This window comes from Podarcis gaigeae, assembly GCF_964106915.1.
Source record: "Podarcis gaigeae genome assembly, chromosome: 12".
Classification (NCBI taxonomy): Eukaryota; Metazoa; Chordata; class Lepidosauria; order Squamata; family Lacertidae; genus Podarcis; species Podarcis gaigeae.
In genome coordinates, this window is record NC_139688.1 from 38,629,072 (window position 1) to 38,653,367 (window position 24,296).

Below are 24,296 nucleotides of genomic sequence, written 5' to 3' on the forward strand. Positions count from 1 at the left end.
GCCTCAAGCGGCTCTACCCGGCCGTGGACGAGCAGGAGGAGGAGTTGGAGGAGTCCCTCAGTCCCTCGCTTTGCTGCCTCCTCCCCCCCACCCCCAAAGCTTGGAGGTTCCCCGGCAAGGGGGAGGGGAAAAAATTGAAACTTACACTTTCGTGCGTCCCTCCCGGCGTGACGCTGCGCGCTGACGTCACGGGGCTGTAATGGTGGTGTGCCTCGAGATTTTTTTCATCAATCAAGTGTGCATTTGCCCAAAAAAGGTTGGGAAACACTGACATAGAACATCCTAACTGGCTTCCTCACAGTCTCAAATTTTGAAATACTAGTTACCAGTCAAAACATGAGTCAGGGATCAGACACATTATGGAGGCTCTGGCTCATTCAGGAAGCACAATCTGAGCTGGATGCATTAGTCCTTCTTTTGTTATTCCTTGGCTGAGGAAAAAGCCCTACCTTGATTATTTATATTTTTTGGGGGGGGAGAAGGGGGAGGAACAATTTTGAATAAAGTTTTCAAAGTTACTAGTCTTCAACTATTTTTTTAAAAATAATTTGTTTGCATTCAAACATATCAATATTTAGCACCTTGTTATATTTATCTGTGGCAACAGAAAGCCATACGAAATAATCTTTATGGTTAAAGTAAGTTGCTAGGGTTACAAAATGTTTGTCTAGTAGTCAAACCAAAACCATTTGAAAAATCTTTTGAAAATCCCATGTGTCTATCAGCAGCAGTACTTGGGAGGATACCACCAGCGTTTTACAACTTATTACAGGAATACATGCTACTTCCTCTCAAACTATTTAGGAAACACAGAAGAAAATGATTCATATTATTCTGGCCTGTGGAAGGGTGTGGACAACACACTGATTACAACTATTTAAAATCTTCAGCAGTGACTCATCACTGGTATAGGGCATTTCCAACTCCAGCCTCTTTGGGAACATAATATCTTCCGTTACATTATTCAGAGGAAGAGCAAATTGGTGAGATCTAACCCATTCTTTCTTAGAATATACGTATGACAAAATAGTTTTCAGAACTGAGCACATGGCAAAGTTACCTAAGCTGCAATTCTATATGAACTTACCTAGGAGTAAATCCCACTGAGCTCAATGTGGCTTACATCTGAGCAGATATTTATAGGATTGCACCGTTAAGCATCCAGGTTTGAAGGGTATTAATAGATCAGCTAAAATCAGGTGACTAGAGAAATCTATCCAGGTTTCTTTACCACTTCAAAGGAGAGGAGATGCTATGTTTTCCTTTTTGGACACTATTCTCTAGTTCTTTCTTCCATCCTGGAAATTACAAATAGACTCTTGTTCAAGTACGTGACAAGTACGTGGTTTTGTTTCCAGAAGTTTATTGTCAAATAATATACATGAGTCTTTTTAATTACAAAAGGTAGAAATACAAATGCTGCCTGTTTGACAAAGAGTTTTCTGCGAAAGAGAACTCCAAAATAAGCATGTGCAGTCAGTTTAGCAAGGTTTACAAGATCCTTCATGAAAGACACCAAAAAAGACAGAGGGAGGCTGTTTTTTCCTATTGTTGTTTTGTGAATTTTAGCTCTCAAAAGATTTTTTTAAAATGTCTTATAGATTTGGCCAAAGGCAAATGAATACATTTCTCAAAATTCATATGCATTAAGATGTCAGGAAATAACTAGGTTGCTAATCATACATACTATTTGTTGTTCTAGCGGTTAGGAACAGACATACTGCATATGTGAAAGAATTGAATTACAGTTTCCATGGATACCGGGGTTTTTTATCTGAAAAAATGTGACTCCTGCAAGAATTACTCATCATCACTACATCCGCACAATCTGACTTTGCAAAACTAGCCAGGATCAAGGTTAATCGTTGAATCAGATGCATGCTGCCTAATTATTTATTCAAAAATCCTTGGGGGAGATTCAGGTTCATCAGGAATATGCAATCCTATACCAGCTCAAGAAAGATTTTCCAAAGTAATGCTTTGGAAGCAGAAAGAATATTAAAAACCCCAGTTCAAGTGAGTAAGAACAGGATAAATCTGACTCTCTGGGGTTCATGTATACGCTTACAAATTAGTAAACATATGGAACAGGAATAAATTACATGTCTTTATTCACTGTCCACATTATGGCTAAACTCAGATGCTGTTCTTGGTTTATTCTTTACCCAATCCTTCTCACCAAATAACACATTTCAGAAGACAATTGTGCTAGCTAGATCACTGCTACATTTCAAAACCGATAATAAATTCAATCTGAAATGTGAATGCTACTGATATTTCTCAGGTTAACTGAGGTGCTGATGATACTGTTAATATATAGTTCCTGTTATGGCCTGCACTGCTATTTTTGTGAGCTCCTGGGGTAGTGTGTGGTTATGGAGGAGAGAGTTCTTGAAAAACGTGCCTGGAAGGGAGGCCTTGCAAGGAAGTCTCAGGGATATCAAATATTCAAGTGACTGGAGGCAGAGGTAAGTGAGGCTAGAGGATGGCTGGGTCTGAAGGAGGCTTACAGAAGCTTGCATTCTGTTGCTCACCCCGACCTCTTACCTGTGGCATCACTGGAGGTCTGGTGGTGGTGTTACTGAACACTAACCCAGTTCCTAAGATCCATAATGTTACTGTGAACAAACAGGCTGACCTGATCTGCATAATCGAGACCTGGGGAGAGGGAGATGGATGGACCTGACCTAACACAACTCTCTCTACCTGGAGTGACAAACACTCTCATGTGTTGTCCCACAGCTATTTGTTGCTGTCAGCCTCTTTAGGGGCTGCATTGAAAAGAAATTTATGTCTTTGAAATGAGTACCTATTCCATGATTCATGGCTGGATTTGAAATCCCTAAATCTACTTTGGAGATGGAACCCACAAAGGGCCGACTATTCTGACAGTGAGCGATAAAAAGGATGCTTCTTGTCCTGACATGCAACAAGATTTTTTGTCTTATCATGAGACTCCATCAAAATGTTCTATAGGAAAGGCTGATAGCATGCATTAGTTGGAAGTGGATTAGAATGTGAACTGACTGTACAAATTAGATGTGTATAAATCTGTTGTGCATGTTGAGTTATACATAAAGTGTAAACTATCCTTCAATGGCATTTTTTTAAAAGTGCAAACTTTTCAAACGGAAAGTTCATCTAAATCACTAGTTTAAAATCAGCCTATTATCTCAGCCTCACAACAGAGGTCACTACGACACAGTCCCATTTCTGCAGTAATAGTCTCTAGAAATTTATTAGTCTATAGGTTTCTATTCAACTGTTGGGTTCTGTGTGTAAAAATCCATAATCTAAAATGCAAGTTTTGACTGCATATATTTTAGCACAGTTTCACTAGCTAATGAAAAAGCCACTATATAAAGTAAACTACTGCCCCCTGGGGTACAAAATCAGAATTTTAAATCCAGTCTAGCAAACAATTCCAATAATTACATCTATGGATATACTGAAATACAGGCTGACAATTCCAGACAGATTTGCTAATTACCAACCCAGAACAATCCTCTTCTTCCCATCTATATTTAACAGCCTGATTTTAAAATATCACATCTCTAGCTAATTAATGTTGCCTGAAAGGAAAGAAAGAAGCCACTCTAAACAGTATCTGAAATTTCAATCTAAGATTGTGCAATTAAGACATTGTTCTTGAGAGCAACTTTGTAACAGCATGATAATCACTAGAGTCTGCAAGTACACGCACCAAAATTTAAAAATTCACACATAGTAAAACAGGAAACTCTCTTGGGAACAGAAAATTAAAAGCTGCAGGACATTTGAATGAGAGTGTCTTACTTTACACTATATACAGGAGGCATCAGTGAAAAGTCAAAAAAATAATCTGAAGAAACTTGCAACATACACTTAACACAAAAAATAATGTTCCTATTTCTTTGTCCAGTATAGGTGCCAAATGTTCAAAGCAGCTGCCTAGGTGTTCATTGATGAGAATGGCAGAGGAAATGAATCTCTGAATTAGCCACCCCTGCCTCTCATATAGGTCAATCACAGAACATACAACTAGCAAAGTGGCTGACTACGACAAAACGGCTTGGTATAGTTAGGTTGTGGTGTTTAACTCTACCTCACACCAACAAGCCCCATTATATTATTTGCACCACTTGCCTCCTACTTTTCCATGGTATCAGTGTCATCCATCTCTTCACTGTCCCTCAAATCACAGAAGTCACTTTTAAAAACACTCAGACTAATGTGGGGTGGCTGGTGGAAGCCATTTTCACATAAAAAAATATGTAATGCATTCCAAAATTTTGGTGAAACAAATTAATTCCATTTTTTACATGCCTTCCTATATCCACAAAGATCAGAAGAAGCATTATTACCCACCAGGCAGGCCCAGAGTTAAAACTGCCAAAACAACAACAAATGTATCTGGTAAGGGCCAACCTGAATGGTTCCATCTATGATCACTTAATACTTAATGGGTATAAATTAATAGGCCTAGCATACTAGCCAAGCATGGGTAGGCAAACTTAGGCCCGGGGACCAGTTCAGGCCTAATCGCCTTCTAAATCTGGCTCGCAGACAGTCCGGGAATCAGCATATTTTTACATGAGTAGAATATGGTTATATAAGACGTCCCCGTTTCCTGGGGACAGTCCCCGGATTTACAAATCATTCCCCATACAAAATCCATTGAAGTTGAAAAGTGTCCCCGGATTCATTGAAAAAAATCTGGTAACCTTAGAGTAGAATGTGTCCTTTTATTTAAAATGCATCTCTGGGTTATTTGTGGGGCATAGGAATTGGTTCATTATTATTATTATTTTTCAAAATATGGTCCGGCCCCCCACAAGGTCTGAGGGACAGTGGACTGGCCCCCTACTGAATATGTTTGCTGACCCCTGAGCCAAGGTATTTAAATTCCAAGATTAGCATTAGGCTATCAGGGGAATTAACTCTAACATTATAGCCTCATTCAGATGTACCGTAACTCTAAACAACCAGTTAGCCTTACAAGAACAACTTGCAGCAAGCCATAGGTTAACAAGCTTCCTCATCCTCACTCCTCCTTTTGCATGTCTATGAAAAGCAGTTTGGAAGCTTTCACTTCCATTTTCAATTAACTGCAGCTTGTTATAGTTGAACCTAGACCATAATCTTAACTATGGCTTGTTAAAACAAACCAACGTCAAACAAAAGTTCAGATGGTACAATAAAATGCAGTTAATCCAAAACAGAAATCCAAATGAAGTCACGGCTTCAACCTATCTGCATACGTAAACTTGTGTAGCTAAACTGATGCGGGGGGGGGGGGGGGATTGCAACAGTTAAAGTTACATTTCTAGGTTCTTTTCAACAATAGTATGAAACAACAGGAAATTAAAGGATACTGCAGAAACCAATGTTAAATTCTATAATGTAAGAACCCAATTTTGCTAAAAAGAGACCTTCCAAGAGCTTTCATAATGCAGTTCTGACTAGTCTGAACAATTACTGATTGTACTTTAGAAAAATCCATTTTCAGCAGTTAGATAAACTAGCCCATCGATTCAGTTTTACATCAGCATTTACTCCAAACAGTTTACATGTAATATCATATTCCTTTATTTTTATTTGGCTTATATGACAGTAGTTTATAGTTGAGCCACATGGTGGCACAATACAAAAAGAAAACACGGTTTGAAAACCAAAAGCAAAGTCTTATTGTTAACTAAAATGTGGATGCAGAACCACTATGTGTAGTATGAAGAGGAAAGAAAAGGAACAGGAGGCAGTGCTGATCCCCTGCTTCGTGTCCCTCAACCCAACAAGATCTACTTAGAGAAAAGCATATGGGGGGAAGTAATTTGGGAGAGGAGTAGAAGAGACAAAATAATGTTTAAGTTTAAAGCTGCATTTTAAATCAATTTTATTTTGTACTACTGCATACATTAAATATTGTTTCACTTGTAACAAATGCTATTTTAAAGAATCATACACAAGTCTACCACTACTGTAGTTTAAATCTATTTTATTTAAATGTTGAAGGCACACATGGAAATTACACAAGGCATGCACACCGCATGCATCCTTTTTCCCCCTAGGGCACAGACATAGCTCTCAAGGTATTGTTGGAGAGCTGTACCCCAAGATCTTGGGGACCAGAGGTTCCCCATTTCTGTTCTAAGGCTACAGTAAGTCTGTACAGTCATTATCTTATCCAGTCTCAAACCAAAGAGAATAATGCCACTGCAACTTCTTTAATAAAGTATGCTTTTGAGGTGCCTGTTCATGGTATGTTTTTCAAAAAAAAAACCTAGACTGAGGATTTCTCTTTGAAATGCAATGGCAAAGAAATAATTCCCAAGTATCAGGTGCAATATTCCCAGTCTCAGGGGCTGCTTCAAAGGGACTATTTTGCACAATCAGATTGAAGCAGGACCCAATTTCAGAAACAAAGATTGTGAGAAGGTGGCTATAGAGAAATGTGGTCTCTAAAGTATGTGTATCCCATGTGTGTAGATAGTTCTAAGTTGAAACCAGCACCTTGGTTTTGGCTCAGAAGCATGCTCGTAGCATGTGCAGTTGGCAAATCCAAGGCTGCACAGTCTCATTTAAAGGGAGACAGGCTGCAGCATTTTGCAGCAGCTGAAGCATCTGGATCATTTTTCTCAAGGTCAGCCCTTCATAAAACACATTACAATTGTCAAGCCTGGAAGTTATGAAAGCATGGTTCAATGTGGCATGGCCATGTCCTCCAAGATGTAATTGACAGAAAGCTGTTCTAGGCTACAGCAACCTGCTTGGCAAATGCCACTGTCTTGGACAGACTTTCCCAAGCTGGCACCCTCTAGATGTTTTGGAGCACAACTCCCATCATGCCAGACCTTCAGACTGGGACTGATAGGAGTTGGGAACCCAAAACACTTGGAAATCACTGGAGTGGAGAAAGCTAGTTTAGGATAACATCAAGGATGTGGTAGAAGCATAAAGTGAATCCAAAGAGAGAGACACCCAATAAACTTCTTTCTGCAGCTCAATCACAGGTCAAGTCTGTGCTATGTAAACTCTACTATTAGGATAGTGTTGACTTCATCCTCATGCATCAAGACAACTTCTCTCTTTTCTGGCTCCACCAGTTCTCTGGTGCCCATTCATTTGTGTGCCCTATTCCTGCACTCCAAAAAAACCCATTCAGGATGTGACAGAACTGTACCGTTATCCAGGTTCTTAAGTACATTTTTATTTTTTTATCATAAAGGTTACTGAGACTGCTGATTTGCTGAGTCTTTTTCCAAATGTTAGCTATGTCAAAATTAAGTAAAAGGTTATGAGCTTTATTCAAACTAATGTTGATCACAATTAAATTCACTGATTTCAATTTGACAAATCTATTTGACTTTAGATTTTGAGGGCCACAATATCTAATAGATTTCACTGAAATTTTTGCTAATTTAGAGAGGAAATGAGAAGGTGATGCAAACTTGCAGATAAATAAAATATTTTGTAGAGCACAGTAAAAGGCAAAAAACACCTCCTTTTCATCTGAATGAACTACAAGACTCGGAGAGAGATGAAAATCTAATAAAACTCAAGACACAAACCTACATGTTCATTGACACACTTGGAGAAAAATGTTTCTCACTAAATTTATATGTACAACTTTAAAGAAAAATGGGTTAAGTATCAATACTTACTAATTATGTTACGCTTCGTAACAGTTATTGAGAATAAAAGCACAAACTCTGAAAGCCGCTTGTTACCAGGTCTCCCAATAGTAAAAGTACTTCATGTGATTGGCTGGCAGAGTCTCAAACAGTGATTGACAACTCGAAGATCACAGTAATGAGCATGCTACAAATGACTAGAGCAGTTAAATTGCTGTCATGCAACTATGCTGTCATGCAACTACACAACTATGATAAATTGCACTGGACATGTGTGGTAGAAATACAGACCATTCTTGCATGAGATTTTGTTAAGCATAACATAAAACATTTTTATACAACTATTGTAGCAGAATCTAACATGCCATAGAATCAGTTGTCAAATGCTGAGCATTAGCAGAGTTTATCTAATAATTTATCTTACTCACTCCCACTCAAACAGCAATACTGGTGAAAACTAATTCATATATTTCCAAGATGAACAAGTTGTCTGCTGAGTATTAATTTGGAAGAATATTTTTGATGGAATTTGATCTTTAAAGCTCTATAGTAACTGGTTTTTCCTACTGTAGCTACATGCTCCACTAGGCAAACACTATCCTTTGTCAAGGGACTCCACAACCACAGTTATTAAGTAAGCAGATTATGGAAGAGCAAGCAATAGCATGTAGTAGTACACCCCTGATTTTTTCAGCAGATTTGCAACTCTGCAATTTCCCTCAATACTTGATGTTCATCACACAGTCACAATGTTTTTAAATGAATTAGTCCTATGTGGAACTTTGACACAGATCTGTCTCTGTTAATTATGCAATCTCAGTCCACAGACAAACCTTGCAAAGATAGAGAATTATAATGAAATACAAAAATAAAATATTTCCTTGATGGCATATTAGCTGCATTTGGATGAATGTATACCAGCTTATTAAGCAGAGAATAACACCCCTGAGCAAGTAGCTTCCTTGCTCCTTCCTTTGTGCAAGGCGCAAGTAGACCAGGAATTCATTAGTCAGAAAACTATGGTTTGGATCAAGAGAAGACCTTAAACAATGTTCTGAATATGGTTTTAGACCCTTGCTTGTTCCAAAGCTGGTAACCACAGTTTTCCATTCTGTATGAAATAGAGAAGCTATATTTAATTTGGGGCATTTTGATAGAATTATGGCTCACAAGAAGGGAGGAGGAAGAGAGTTCTGTGCATGGGTAAAGACTTGTTCATTCTCATCTAAGCCAGGCCATGTTAGTCTTAGAATCTCAGATGTATAAGCTAATTGCCAAATGGCACCTTAAACCTAAGTTATGGTTGCCACAAGGAATGTCTACTCACTAATTTTACAATGGAGCTTATTATATTATTATTACTTTCCTTTCATTTCTCTACTGTATTTCTCTACTATATTTTAAAGACTAAAACTCAAAACTGCTTACAAACATTAAAACATCAAATAAAACAAACCAGAATAAAACAAAATCAACCTTCAAGGACAGTATTTCAGACCCTTCTCTAAGTGACATTTTGCTTTCCCCATATTTATTTACCTACTTAATTTATACAGCTGCCCCATAGCAGTACTCTAGGAAGCCAGTGTGGTGTAGTGGTTAGAGTTTCAGACTGTGATCTGGGAGATCAGGGTTCATATCCTCACTCAGCCATGAATCTCACTGGGTGACCTTGGGCCAATCACAACCTCTTAACCTACCTCACAGGGTCTTTGTAGGGATTAACGAAGAAGAGGGGTGAACCATGTACTTTTGGGGGGAAAGGTAGGATATAAATGCAGTAAGTTAAGCTCTTCATCTTACTTGCTTAAGAAAGCTAGAGAGACCAGCCAGATGGACATGTCAAGTCACCAACCTGGCATCCAGAAATCTCCACATGGTTGCATTCAGACCCATGCCAATCGCAAAACATGTCTGGTGCGTGGGGAATTTCGAACACTGACTATAATGTAAGGTCAAATGAGGCATAGAATAAACATTTAAAGTACAGTGATACCTCGGTTTTCAAGCGTAATCCGTTCCGGAAGACCATTCGAGTTCTGAAACGTTCGAAAACTGAAGACTCAATAGCCGACAATAGCTAGGCCTCAGGATCTTGCACTCAGTGGAAGCCGCATGGCATGTTCAACTTCCAAGGCATGTTTGAAAACTGAGGTACCACTGTATTTCTCATTCATTCACCACAAATCCTTATAAATATAAAAATTGGCCTTCAATTAATCAGAGTACGATGTATTCTAGAACAAGGATAGATCTGCTAGAATTGCTGGTAGGTAGAATGCAGTGGCGCTCATGTCAAACTTGCAGGCAGGCTCCCCATAGGTAATGGTTGGCCACTTTTTGCGCTCCTCCCAGCAGTCATTTCTCCTCTGGTCCCTGCTGTGGATACATGATCTGACTGGTTGTCTTTACACTGAGCCTTATGCAATTTGCACTCTAGTAGTCACCGAGTCTGTTTAGTTGCCCTGAGTTCCCTCATATATTCAGGAAGCAACCTGGGCTTCACAGTGCCAGAGAGGACACCAAGGACCAGTTATGCTGAGAACCCATCAGGCCTCACTATTCCATAGTGAACTTTGGCCACTGGAAAAGTTCCCATCATATTGAGGAATCCACCAATTTCCATAAGTACTCAGAGACAGATCATCTTAATGAATCTCCCTCCCCTCCAAACTAATTCAGATAGTGCAGCCAATGACAATGGGGTAGATAATTTTAATGCCCCCATCCCAATATCCAAACCATGCCGTCACATCCCGAGGCAGAGACTAAATAAAGGGTATGGCCTACCCTGTGTCCAATGAGACAGCCCCCTGGTTGTCCTGGAGATCACAAAGTCCAAAAGCCAGCCCAGTCAAGGCAACCTTGGTGTGGATATTGAAGTTCCCCACAATCAATGTCCTGGGATTCCATGACACCAGATTTGGGACATCTCTGCCAGCTCAGCAGGGTGGGCAGTACACCAACAGCATCCCCAGTCTGTCTTGCTGGCCAAGCATCAGATAAAGGCCCTAATAGCCTGTCTCGGGGTAGAGAAGTTTCCTGATGAATAAAAAAGCAGTTTTGTGGACCACAGCAAGTCTGATACACCACACGCCTAACTTAGGCTGGTGCTGTATCAAGTACAAAGTGGGCAAAGCTGGGTCAAGACCCCACTGCCCACTCAGTGATTCATGCCAGTTTAGCTCCATCATCTGTAGTAAAGTCCTGTTTGTGGATGTGTTCTGAATCAACTTGGAATTGAGCTACATCATTGCCTGGCTAAAGAGCTCACAGCCAGTCCTCTGATTACCCACAGCATTGGGTGTCAGGCAAGGAGATGATCTGTACATATTTCCATCCTATACCTATGCCAGCATTCACTTATATATGCTTCAGGGAACCCTGGGCAAGAGCAAACAGTGGTTGAATTTACTAATTAGCTGTTATCTGTGGCTTCTGCCAACCCTATCTTCCTTCCCACATGGAGAGCTCAAGGGAAGAGCAGGATCTTATCCCAAACATCACAATAAGCTTCAGAAGCACTCATTAGCAGGGTGGATTAAAAAACAATGATTTTAATTTTTAAAAAAATCTTAAATATTTAAATTGGTTGTTTTTTATTTAAATCAGAATTTTTTATTTAAATTGGATTTTTAAAATAAAATGCTTTTGGAGGGAAAATCTTTCTAAAGATAGTTTTCTATTAAGGTTACGCTGTTATTATTATTATTTTATTTTTAAAATTTCTATACCGAATTATATTTTTAATAAAAATCTCAAAGCGGTTTATAGAATATTAAACCAATAAATCAATAAAACAATAGCCAAGCGATGTTCCTCCGGCCTCAAGAGCCTGTTTAGTAGAGCTGGCAAGTCTGGGTCCCGTCCCCTAGGCCAGGTGGAAAGGGCATTGCATTATAGTCCAAAGCAGGGGTCAGCAAACTTTTTCAGGAGGGGGCCAGTCCCCTGTCCCTCAGACATTGTGGGGGACCAGTTCCACCCTCTCCCAAAAGCACCTCCCGAAAGGACCCCCCCGAAAAGGAACTCCCCCGCCGACGCCACTCACACCACCTCTTCTTCGACAGTGTCAGCATCGTCCTGTGTTTCGGCGGGGCACAGAGCCCATGCCACTGGCCTGGGCAGCGGAGGCAGCCTCCGTGCCGCCGCCGCTTCCTCCCGCTCGGCTCTTCCCGCTCAACCACTTCTTCCCACCTCTGGGTAAGGCCCCTTCCTTCCCGTTGAGGCGGCCTAGCGGGAAGAGCCAAGCGGCAGGAGGAGGCCGCAGTGCAGAGGCCGCACCAGCGTGGCTGCAGAGGCCACGCCAGCGCTGCCACCTGCCCAGAGGCGTCTGCAGCTTCTGATGGGCTGCAGGAGCTTCCACCTGCAGCGAGGCCTCCGTGCTGCGCCAGTTTAGCACGGGGACTGACCGAGCGGGCGGCAGGGTCTGTAAGGTTCGGGGGCCAGATTAACGAGCCCGGCAGGCCGCATCCAATCCGCGGACCTTAGTTTGTGGACCCCTGGTCCAAGGGCTATTCATTAGGAAATAAGGGTTTGTTTTAAGTTTTTCATGTGGGCTAAAACTCAATCTAAGGTTGTTGTTTTTTTAAAAAATTGTTTAACCACATCAGTTAACAAACATGGATACACATGCTATAATGTTATTGTTTTAGTTAAATAAATTGTTTAAATTGTTATTAAGGAAATGATTATTTTTCTCCTTCCAATAAAGTACAGCAGAAAAGTTGCCCAAATATAAACAGTTAACTTACTAAACCTCACAATAATTTTATAATTATCTGTCAATGTATTTCTAATAGTATAACCAAATCAGTAATTTTTGATATAACTATTCTGAAAATTTATTATTCCAAAAATGAAACCTTCATCTGGTTGTAAATATTAAGATTATACCAGCAAGAATGCGTCTTTCTGTAAAAAAAATAAAAAAATCAAGTCTTACTGACTAGTGATTTAAATCATGATTTAAATCGATTTGATTTAAATCAAATTCACCCCGCTCACTAGTAAGTCATCTTGTTTTCAGGTGCCTCTGAACCCTAGAGACAATATCTGTCCTTACCTTACAAAGTGCTCAAGCAAATGGTCACTAGGCTATAATAGCGATGCCACTGGCAACTGCATGTTTATGAAGCTCTCCAGGATATATACAGTACAGCACAAACCAATATTGATACAGTCTTTAATATACCCTTATGTGAACTGCATCTGAAGCAAGTAACTACACACACCTCTACTCTTTTAAAACAGTTTTTTGTATCATGATAAAACTGATAAAAGGTGTTCTTATGTGCAGGAAAGACCACATTAAACCACTGCTTTTTCCTGAATGTGAAGACTATTTGAAAGTTTGTGGAACTTGTACCCTTTGCTTAAAAAGCGGGTTACCAGTTCAGAATAAGGGTTCAACTTTTTTTTTAAGTAGCACATTCACTGCCCCATTCAGAATGAATGAGGAAGGTACAGTTTTTCACATATTTTTTGTCTTTGTCTTGGCTTAAGCTCTGTCTTCTTAAAGGGTTATGAAGCAGGAAGCAAAATAGTACAAAATAAGAGCATGTTATGATTATGATACTGGATGTTCTAGGTTTTTTAATGCATACTTCAAAGTACTTGTCGGTTATGGCTTTTAACTAATTGTACCACTCCACTTAGTGAAATAGCATTGTAGTGTGAATTGTATTTACTTTCCTATGTGAACCAGACTCAACCAGCTCCAGAAGTGTTCTGAACTAGCCGCTGAAACCCTTACTGCCTTGAATCACAGCAACTTCACTCAAAATCAAATTGGAACCAAACAAAAGCATTCATTGGTTTGACTCTCCAGTTAAAATAGCTATATAAAAGCTCCAAAAAGCCATATTGAAAAGGGACAAGAAAACTTCCTTTATAATTACTACCATTTAGAATCAAGCATTAAGTTTATCAATAAATACAAATGCATTCTGCATGATGCAACAACAAAAATTATGCCATATGCATTGAATTTACTGCAATGAAGGAGGTGTTAACCTATGTATAGTAATGTAAAGCAGCATACAATTATTGCAATGTGAATACAATTTAAATAACTTTATACTGTTACCAACTAAAGCTAAAACTCAAACTTTTGAAATGTAATACAGGTTATTTACAACTGGAAAACATTACAATCACCATATATTATGCAAATTGAAATTTAACATGGCATCAAGGTGAGAATGCCCAAGATGGTGCTCAATCAATGCAATTTAAAAACAGTAACAGCAAGATTAAAAATAAAAACAGAGAAAGAGCACAGCAGATAAAGGACTAGCTCCAGACTAAGCTGTACTTAGTTCAATGAAATCAGTGGGACTTAAATTAGTCATGATTTAACTTCCCACAATGATTTCAATGGAATGCAAGTGAAGTCACATAACTCTAACCATTTAAAAAGGGGGTAGGGCTCAGAAATCCAGCATGCCATAAGCCCACTGAAACCAAATAGGCACAGAGGATATGATCTCTGTTCCCTAGAATGTACCAGTATCCTATGCACAGCTACATATACACACATACAAATTTTGGTCATGAGCACATTTTAAAAGCACAACTTGAAAAACAGAAGGTGTGAAGAGGGAGACGCCCTCAAAATTGTTGGTGGTGGTTTTATAGAAGTAAAATAAAACAAGTTTCTCGAGCAGGCAGAAAAGCTGGATTGGCTCTGTTCCACTTGCCAAGGTTAGAATGTGTAAGTATCATATTACCACAGCTAAAGCTTAATAGAAAGACCATAAGTGTTGTGACTTTCAACAATAGGCATGCTACGTAAGATTATGGTAATTCTCATGGTTACCTTGACTAATAAAGCATACATTGAAGCATACATTGAAGGCAAAGGAGCTCTAAAGCAGAAAAAGCATGCCCTCAAGTCCAAAGTTTGTGTTCTTATATATATGAATGAATTTATAAGTCACACTTTCAATAAAAAATATAGCAAGGTGGAATACAACATCAAAAACGATATCCATAAGCATAATTTAAAACATCAATAAATTATGACAGGATTAAAAAGGAAGTTGATGTTGCAAAGGCCTGTCCAAATATGAAAGTCTTCAAAGAGATGTCTTAATGAAAGTAAGGATGGCTGTCACCAACGGCTGCTGGTAGGGAGTTCCACCGGGCAGGGTCTGCCACACTAAACAAATGGTCCTTTCTGATGGCCAGCTGAATATCAGTGGTTTGGGGAACCACCAAAAGTCTTCCATCAGAGCACTCACAGCAGCCCCAGCTCCCAGACCCTCTAGCCTGGGTTGATGCTGCTGGGTAAGATATGCTCCCCTATCTTGGTAATGCATACCAGGCCAGCATCCTTGTGATTAAGGAATAGAAAGCAGTGATAAGATGCAGGAGAACCCACAAACTACAAATCTACTCCTTCAGGGGGAGCACAACCTCATGCAGTAAGAAGAACCAGCTACTAACAGCATCATTGTCTTGTCAGGATTGAGCTTCAGTTAACTGGCCTTCATCCAGTCCACTAATGAAGCCAGGCATCAATTCAACACATCCACTGACTCACTGCCTGAAGATTAACAGGAGAGATAGAGCTGAATGCCATCAGCACACTGAAAACAAAGCAGTCCCAAACAGTGGATGATCCTATTCCACAGTTACACGTAGATTTTAGACAGGTGTTCAAAATTAGACAGGGGCATTTTGAACCTGGCTATTGGCCAACTGCGACCAAGTGAAGATGTGCTGGTAGAAATGGGCTATAAGGACATAGTGGTCCAGGTTCAGATCATGATTTAGCACTCAGGTGTACAACCTGTAACCTGCAACCTAGTTTCATTATACTAACGAAAACTCATAAAGGAAAGGAGGGCAAAGCAAAATGGATGGAATCATGGAAGGAGGGAAATTCCATTCCGAGTAATTAGTTCAGACCTACTATAAAAGCAATCTGTTCCACTCTGAGCAGCCTGCATGGTGAGGAGCATAAGAGAGAAAATGGATGGCTCTACCTATTTTTGGCTCAGGCCATGCCTACACCTGGCAGCAATCCCACTCACTACCAGCAAACAGCCTCCAACAGATTACCACCAAGAAGATGCAGTCCTCAACAGAAAAAAAAGGATCACCACCCATGGTTTAGCATTAGCAGACCTGCCACAGTAAACCTGGGGCTCACATGGCCCCAGTTAATCAAACTGTAGTTTGTTGCAACTGTCTGTTGCATCTGAAACTAATACTTCATTCTGGTTTTCTTGCAGTAACCAGTTAGAATAAACTAGAGTTTCCAAGTGTGGATGTATTATGCAACAATGTTCATTCAAAACCAAAATTGGAAGCTTTTGATCTCTTCTCCTCATGAGCCTGGTAAAGGGGAGACTGAGAGAAATAGGATAGCCATCTATAAGGCTATCACATGGAGCATGAAGCAAGCTTGTTATCTCCTCTCTGAAGGCTAGGACCAATGGATCCAAGTTACAAGAAAGGAGATTCTGATTAAACATGAGAACAACTTTCTGACAGTAAGAGCTGTTCGACTGTGCAACAGTCTCACAAGAGGTGGCGTACATTCCTTCCCTGGAGGTTTTTAAGCAGAGGTTGGATGACCAGGGAGTTAGTCCATTCCAACACTACAATTCCACCCTACAGAAATCCAGGAGACAGTGGCAGGGAGAAAAACTGCTGTGATTAGAAAGACAATTGCTCCCTCTCCCACTTATCAGATGATCAATTAGATGGGGGAGGGTACATTTGCATACCCACTATGCCACTGGACTGGGTGGAGAGACTGGAAACCCCTTTGCTCAGTGTCAGTTATGAGAAATCACAATTGCTGGAGCTCTGCACACTTTATCTCCCAAGTGGCAGTGCTGCCACCAGTGAAAGACGGGGTCTGGCCACCAAGGAAAACCAGATCAGGCCATTGCATACACCACCCATGGCATACAGAACCTAGCAGTACAAGGGGGTGTACTACTGCAAAAAGGAAATCCTAAAGCAAGTGAGGAAGGCATAGGGCAAAGCATTTATAGCCTTTTCAGGGGAATTCTGCCAATTTTGAGTTCTACTTACTGTAACCTTCTAAACCAGAGGTCAGCAACCTAAGGCCAATGGATCATAAGCGGCCCATGAGGATTGCTTAACCGGCCCATGAGTTGCCCCCGAACCGAGCTGTCCGCTCGGCGAGTTCCCGTGCGCTGCACTAAACCAGCGCAGCGCAGTGACTCTCTTCTGTGGCTCCAGAAATTGCTTCTGCGCATGCCCAGACACCAGAAATCGCTTCTGCGCAGACACAATTTTTGGCATCTGGGCATGCTCAGAAGCGATTTCCAGCACCACAGACATGCACAGATGCAATTTTCAGCGTTGCACTATGCCAGTCCAGCCCACGGAGGATCTCCGCGGGAGTGATCCGGCTCATGCCCAGTAAGCCTTGCCGACCCCTGTTCTAACCCTAAGTGCTGGTGATAATCTGGGGATGTGGAATATGAGTATGAATACTCATTTCTCACACAGCATTGACAGAAGCCTAACTTTTGTGGGATGATGGGTGGAAAATATTTGATCTTCAAGGCAGCTACTTTACTGCAGCTTAATTCTTGAGGACAAAGCAAGACAATTCTGTTTATATAGACACATTTTGCTTGTATTCATGCTATAAGTGTTTTAAGAAGCAAGAAGTCTTTTTAGTGTGTTTTTTGAAGAAAAATGTCTAAGTGGTTGGAAGCAGGTGAAACTGATATTTCTGTTGCAAAATTCTGGGTGTAGCTCCTGAGCAAGGAATTTAGTCTTGCAACACATTTATGTTTGACACCCCTGCTGCAGACTGAATGTGGGAAGGGAAAGAGAACTTGAAGTCATAACAATAGAGCATGAAACCACCCAAAACAGAAATTCTCAGCCCCCTGAATTCTAGAGTTTATGCATTAACTGCTTCCATGCTTTCAAAGATCAACAAAAATCAACTCCCAGTCCATACAAATGTACAGTATAACTAGTATATAGAAAGGAGAACTAAAGTTTACATTTAAACTTAAAGTTTAATTAAATTAAAGTTTCTTGCAAGTCCATCGGCTACTTTTCAAGAAAGCAAACACTGGTCCCATTTCCTCCCACTCTACTTCTACAAACAGGACAGGATTCTAACTTATCCTGCAAAGAATCATGGCAGACTACTGCCAACATATAAACCCCTGACACGGAATGCATAGTTAAAATTATAAGGATGCATGTATCAGTCTAACCACCTTTTACATCAAGAGCACAAGAGGTAGAATACTGGTAATAGGAAAGATAAGGAAAGGGCCCTTGATGACAGAGCATTTTGCATAAGCTCAGCCTCCGAATATAACAACATATTGCTCACTTTGCTTTTTGATACCAACTGAAAATGTACCTATTCATCCAGGCTTTTATAGCAGAACAGAACTCAATTAATCCTTCAGCAATTAAGCACTCTGTAATATATCCTTTAAGAGGTTATACTGACTTGCTTAAGAGCTTAGAGGTTTTTATCATTTGTAACTCCCTCTAAGATCAGTGATGAAGTGCAAGCTAGAAATTTACTATACAGGCATCTCCCCATGGGAGTTGCATTCTGGATCATCGTATGCATTAGTGGAGCACGTGTAAACCTACCATAAGCCTACCCCGCCCCCGCCCCATTCCAACCCTATTCCGGGGCCAAAAACCCCCCACTCTGCCAGAAGCGCACCAATTGAACGCATACAAAATGGTCGCCACCTGTATAAGTATAGAACCCTTATAGGCAGTGCTATTTTTCTAGAAAAAGAGGTGCTGGAGCTCACCATGAATGCCTCCCTTGTTCTCTTATAATAGCAATGGTGCCAGAGAGGTGCTGGAACTGAGTTCTGGAGAGTTCCAGCTGAAAAAAAGCCCTGCTTATAGATAGATACACTTTCCCAGGGCCCCAAGACACAAACACCCAAAATGACTTTCTTATTCTGCTCTGGGGATGCACAGGTTCAAATGAAGACTGCTATAAAAGCATGCATCATCATCATCATCACATCTATCAACTTCCTATTAAAAATGAGTGACCATTTTCTCAACCCTCCGTCCTTCTCCTAACAGAAGAAGAGTATGGAGAGTATGGCTGAGAAATAAGAACGGAGCTGGAACCACTTTCTCTCAGTTGCTCATTACCACCTATGGAGCTGGCAAGCATTATGCACTGCAGTCCCTGTGTCTTTTTAGGCTCTTTTGAGGCAGCTTTTCAACAAGATTCCCAGTGCAATGCAGACCAGCAACAATGGATAGTATGCATCCAACCATTCCTCTGTACAGTTGCCACATTCATTTCCTCACAAGGCTCCTGCACCTTTACAAATCTTTTTTTATTTCTTTTTTGCATCATGGTATTGTTGAATAGTGGGCAGTTTACAAATTATTTAAATAAATAATTCGGCTGTATTCAACTACAGTGGTACCTCAGGTTAAGAACTTAATTCGTTCCAGAGGTCCGTTCTTAACCTGAAGCACCACTTTAGCTAATGGGGCCTCCCGCTGCCGCCACACCGCCGCTGCGCAATTTCTGTCCTCATCCTGAAGCAAAGTTCTTAACCCGAGGTACTATTTCTGGGTTAGCGGAGTCTGTAACCTGAAGCGTCTGTAACCCGAGGTACCACTGTAAATACTTGTGCTAGCTGGTTCCAGTGAAACGAGTCCCACTAGTGCAACAGGGCCACCCCCTGACAACTCCTCCCTTACACCCCTCAAATCAGTTCTAAGGGGTCAAGAGATCCCCAAAATGGCATGCAGGGAGAGAAGGAAGATAATTCCATCAGGGAGCAGAAATGCTTTTGCGGACAGAGCAATCTCCTTATTGCTACTTTCAATTGAACCCATTGTCCAGTGTGTAAGTCAACTCTTCCAAGAGAGATCTACACCTACACTATGGCATCAAATTGTTAACAAGTTCCAATACCCATTTCATACCAGGAATTTTGCTGTTCCAATCACCAAGTACCTTAACAGCACTTCAGGTGGTTTCTTCCATCCTACTGTTTAATGTTTGGCTTTTTGTGAAATGAACAAGTTCAGGAAGTACAATACTATGCATTTGTCCTGGCTCTCCCCAACCGATGCAGAGCTGGAACTCATGACTCCAGTTTTGCCAAAGGCATTCAGTTTAGAATGGTAGAAAAGACACATCAAAAATTGCAAGGATTAGCAGTTACATGAGAGGTGGAAGACATGGCTAGTTTGCGGGCTAAGATGCTGAACCAGAAAGCCACATGCCCCTGCACCTTTCTTTTGAAGGACGGGGCGAGCACAGAATATAGTTTGGAAGGCAGCTGGAGTCCCAAGCAAATAGGTACTCCTTTTAGTGGGCTGGCAAAGTGAGGTTTGTGCATGCTGGCTTCTCGTATCCTAGTGGTAGAGGCAGGGCAGGTTCCAGCACAGCATCAGATTTAGTCCAAGTTGCTTCCTGTGGAGGGGAACGAAGGCTCCTATATAACAGGAGGAAGTGCCACAGGTGGCTCACCAGCTGGAAAAGTTATGGGAGGAGTGTCTGGAAGGTAGGTAATGAGAGACACAGATCAAACTCCCCAAGGTCCTCCCACTCCTCAGGGTTTGATTACCTGCACCATTGAACCTCCAAAGCTCGCATTACAGTTTTCAGTATATGAAGTTATTAGGCTAAAATCTATACTGACCTCATGTTTAATTTGATATATTTTCTATCCCACCCCCACCCCCGTCCAAATGGGACTAATTCGTCCACTACCACTACATTGGCACATTAACATGAAAATAGATTTAGGTTTCTAAATCCATAAATATATGTATAAGATTTTAGCTAATAAGAACACAGTGAAGAAATGAGTAGACATAAATAGTGTGCAATGGAGCTTTTCCATAATTTAAGTACTTCTCGTGCCTATGAGTAAGGATGTGTATTGCACAACAGTGGGGGGGGGGGGAGAGAATTATAAACAGCAAGTCAAAAACCTACCATTAAGCAGATCTTGGAATATTCTAAGCAAATGTTCATCAGCAGAATAGTGTTAGAAAGAGCCCCAGTATACTGCAAACATGTATTTTACAGATTAAAAGGCAATATAGCAATCAGGCCAGAAGGCTGTAACAACTTTGAATAAGCAAGCCAACATTCAACAAGTCAAGGCTAGAAAAGGAGGTGATGAGATACGCAGTAAAAGCATGGCTGTGATAAATGAAAATCTTTGCTATGTAGCAAATCTATCTAGATACGAGTCTACAATCTAACAAGAAAAAACCCAAGCCGATGTTTCCCAGTAGCAAAGAACTTCTGAGGAAAAAACTTTACAAAAGGTACATTAATGGGAGGCAGAGAAAGACAAGCAGACACTTAAACACTGCAAAATTTGGATCTTTCTGACCTTCATACATCAGCTAAGGAAATGAATATAGAATTATATTGTTCTGCAAATGGAAACTATAGAAGCAGATATGGTTGTTGTGGCAGAAGTGAGTGTGGTGATTAATGCTGGCTTAGCAACAGGGAAGACTGGGTTCAGGTCTTTACTCATCCACAAAAGTCAACACAAAACAGCCAAGGCTGTGTACACACAGTATACCTTTAAAGCACACTCCTACCCTCAAGGAATTCTGGGCACTGTAGTTTACTCCTCAGAATTCCCACCAGCCCTTAAACTACAGTGCTGAAAATTCTTTGTGGGAAAGCATGTGTTTTAAAGGTATAGTGTGTAGACAGCACAAGTCACTAAATTTTAGCCAGCCAGATCTCTCTCAGGGAGTTGCGATGAAAACAAAATGAAACGGGCCTTAGTAAGCCACACGAAATCAAGGCCTTTGAGTGATGGGCCACAAATGTAATATTAAAATGGACTAGGATATGAGAGAGTTAAGGGCATGAGTGCTAGAGAGAAGGATGAGTATCATTTTAAATAGATCAGGCTGGAAGGCACGCCAGTATGTTATTTGAGCCCCTTAGATACATGTACAACACCGAGTGATATCAGACTGTCCATGTTAAATTAAATGGTTCCTTGTGGCGGGGGTCCTCCGATATCGGACACTGGGATGGAAGAAACCCTTTTTTATGTCAGAAATAGAACAAGCTCCCATTAGGAGCATTCCCAGAGACCCCTAGTTGGCCCCCACTGGAACAGAGTGGGGGGGGGGAGGCGGACCTTTGCTCTGAGACCCACCAGGGCTCTTCGTAGTGCTCCCAGCACAGTTTCAGCCACGGCCATGTAGGGCAAAGGGGTACCACTTTGTCCAATCTGCGCAGCCGCCTGCAGGAGTACATAAAGGTGCAAGCACAGAAGGCCGAAATGCATATATAGATATAGAGATGTGTGTGTGTGTGTTGTCTGCTTGCACCTTTATACACCGTGTGTGTGTGTGTGTGTGTGTGTGTGTGCAGGGAGCTGGCGAGCAGAGCCGTACGGCATAATAAAGGGGGCGTGCGTGCATGTGCCTGTGGGGGGGGGGCGGCTCTCAGCACACGAGTATACCGGGAAAGGAGGAGGAATGTGGCGGTGTGGGGGGGGGGTGGAGAGGAAAAACGACTCGCTGCCACCTGTTAGGCCTGAGCCATAGAGTAACCTGGGAAAGGAGGAGGAGGAGCCAGGAGGTACCAGGAGGTAAAGGGGAAAGGGGGTGGGGAGTAGTGAGCAGCAGCAGCAGCAACACCACTCCCCCCCGCTGTTTCCTAGCAGGCGGGCGCGCACACTGCCGCCACACACGCGCGCACGGGGGGAGGGGGCGAAGCAACGCCCTCCGGCCCGTATTCCCTCAGCCACACACGCACCCTGTCACCACCACGCCGGAAGCCTTTGAGAAAGAGAGAGGGCCACGGCGGGGCCACGCCATCCCCACCCACCCACCTCCGTCCGTCCCTAATGCCGCCATAGTGCCTCTCCCGTCCCCCAGCCTGTCACCCTCACCAAAGAGGGGGATTCGCCCCCTCAGAAAACGTTAAGGCTGAGGGCGGCGAAGGGAACGCAGCCGCCGCGCTTGAGGCACCCACCTGCTCGCGTAGTTTGAGGAAAACCATGGCGAGGCCGCCGCCGCTACTACTACCCCGCCTCCTCACGGGCCACCGCTGCTATTCCTCGCCGCCGCCAACGACTCCTTCCCTCGGCAGCCCCGCCTCCTCAGCGCCTGGGCCGCTCAGCCCGTGCTCGGCAGGACACGCCCACGGCCACGCCCCCGCCTCCTGGCGCGGCGGCGGCTGCCTCTGCTGCGAGGCGCGCGGATGGGGCCGGGCGGGGGCGAGAGCGTGAGGTACCTCTTCGCCCCGCCCCCTCTCCTCTTCCACTCCTGTCCGCTAAAACACACAGAGTATCTCTTTCAATCTTGCCCTTTCACTAAAGGGTATAATGTGGCACGGAGAGAGAGTCGATTTGATCCGCCCCTCCCCTTTCTTCTCCCTAACGCCCTCCCGATGAGGGTCGCGACGCCCGTCACTCACCACCAAATGGCGGCGGTGATTGGGCGCGGGGCGCGGCGCGGCGAGCGCCGAGGCTGATTGGAAGGCAGGTTGGCGTGTGCGGGTTGGAGTGCGCGTGTGATTGGCAGGAATGAAGGTGAGGGAGAGAGGAGGGTCGGCACAGAGAAAGAGAGAGACAGAGTGCGCGCGCTGGGCGCGAAAGATGTGCCAGTGGCTTCTGGGAGAAGGAGGGCTGGGGAGATGAGATTAGTGAGGGCAAGGTGGAGGTGTGTCGCCCTTTCCTGGGCTTCACCTTGGAATCCTTTATAATTTTTTATTGCTTGCAGCCTCCCTATCCAGGTTTAGGCAGAGTCCGATTCACACCTCTGCAGCTGATTCGTTATAGTTAGTGCATGGTTTCCCAGCTGGAAATCGATAAGTCTCAGTTCAGGTTTTAAAAGCACGACTCATGGAAATTCAGTCAAAATTCACTATGGCTCCCAAATGCACAAGATGATAGGAGTTCCCCTGTGGCTGATGGCAGCTACTGCTTCCACACGGGATGAAAAAGCTTAGCCGAAATAGGTTATTAAAGTTGCAAGTGGCTAGGCTGCCCCATGAGAGCTGAAATCATCATGTGAGAATTATGATCATGTTAATTTGGTGGGTAGGTTGTATAGGTTGGAAATGGCTGGGTGGATGTTTTCATAATTCTAATTCTTAGAAGGTGGTTTCTTCATCCTGAGATAACTGGATTGTAATAGCCACCCAAGTTTGGATGTGTGTATGTATATATGTGAAATAAATAAACTTGGCAGCAACAATGCTGTAAGCACCTTGGAAAAACATGGGGTGACTGTCTGGATTTACAGAGTTTATTTTCCATAAACTCCTTTGAACACATGAGAAATTGTAGTACTGTATGTAAATAGACTGAGAGCACCTGCTGACTGTCAGTATTTTGCAGAAGGCCTTCAAGTGCATGCCTGGAAATGTAGGTTTATACAATCAACATTGTACTAAAGTGTTCTGTTGCCCTACTATAACAAACTCACTTTTATGGAAATAAGCTTTCTGTAGTTAGGAAGGTAAAGGTAAAGGGACCCCTGACAGTTAAGTCCAGTCGCAAACGACTCGGGTTGCGGCACTCATCTCGCTTTACAGGCCAAGGGAGCCGGCGTTTGTCCGCTCCGAAGACAGTATTTCCGGGTCATGTGGCCAGCATGACTAAGCCGCTTCTGGCGCAATGGAACACCAACACCAGAGCAGCGCATGGAAACGCTGTTTACCTTCCCACTGGAGCGGTA

At 42.3% G+C, this 24,296-nt stretch overlaps 1 protein-coding gene across 1 annotated transcript in view; it reads right to left on the bottom strand.

Annotated features, from left to right (window-relative positions):
- Nucleotides 1-23,028, bottom strand: part of ANKRD28 (ankyrin repeat domain 28) — an 86,391-nt gene extending 63,363 nt beyond the window's left edge. Inside the window, exon 1 of the mRNA XM_083705594.1 lies at nucleotides 22,588-23,028. Coding sequence (XP_083561720.1) covers nucleotides 22,588-22,614 — 27 coding nt within the window. The 5' untranslated portion in view covers nucleotides 22,615-23,028. The remainder of the gene's footprint in view (nucleotides 1-22,587) is intronic.
- Between the last annotated feature and the right edge of the window lie 1,268 nt (nucleotides 23,029-24,296).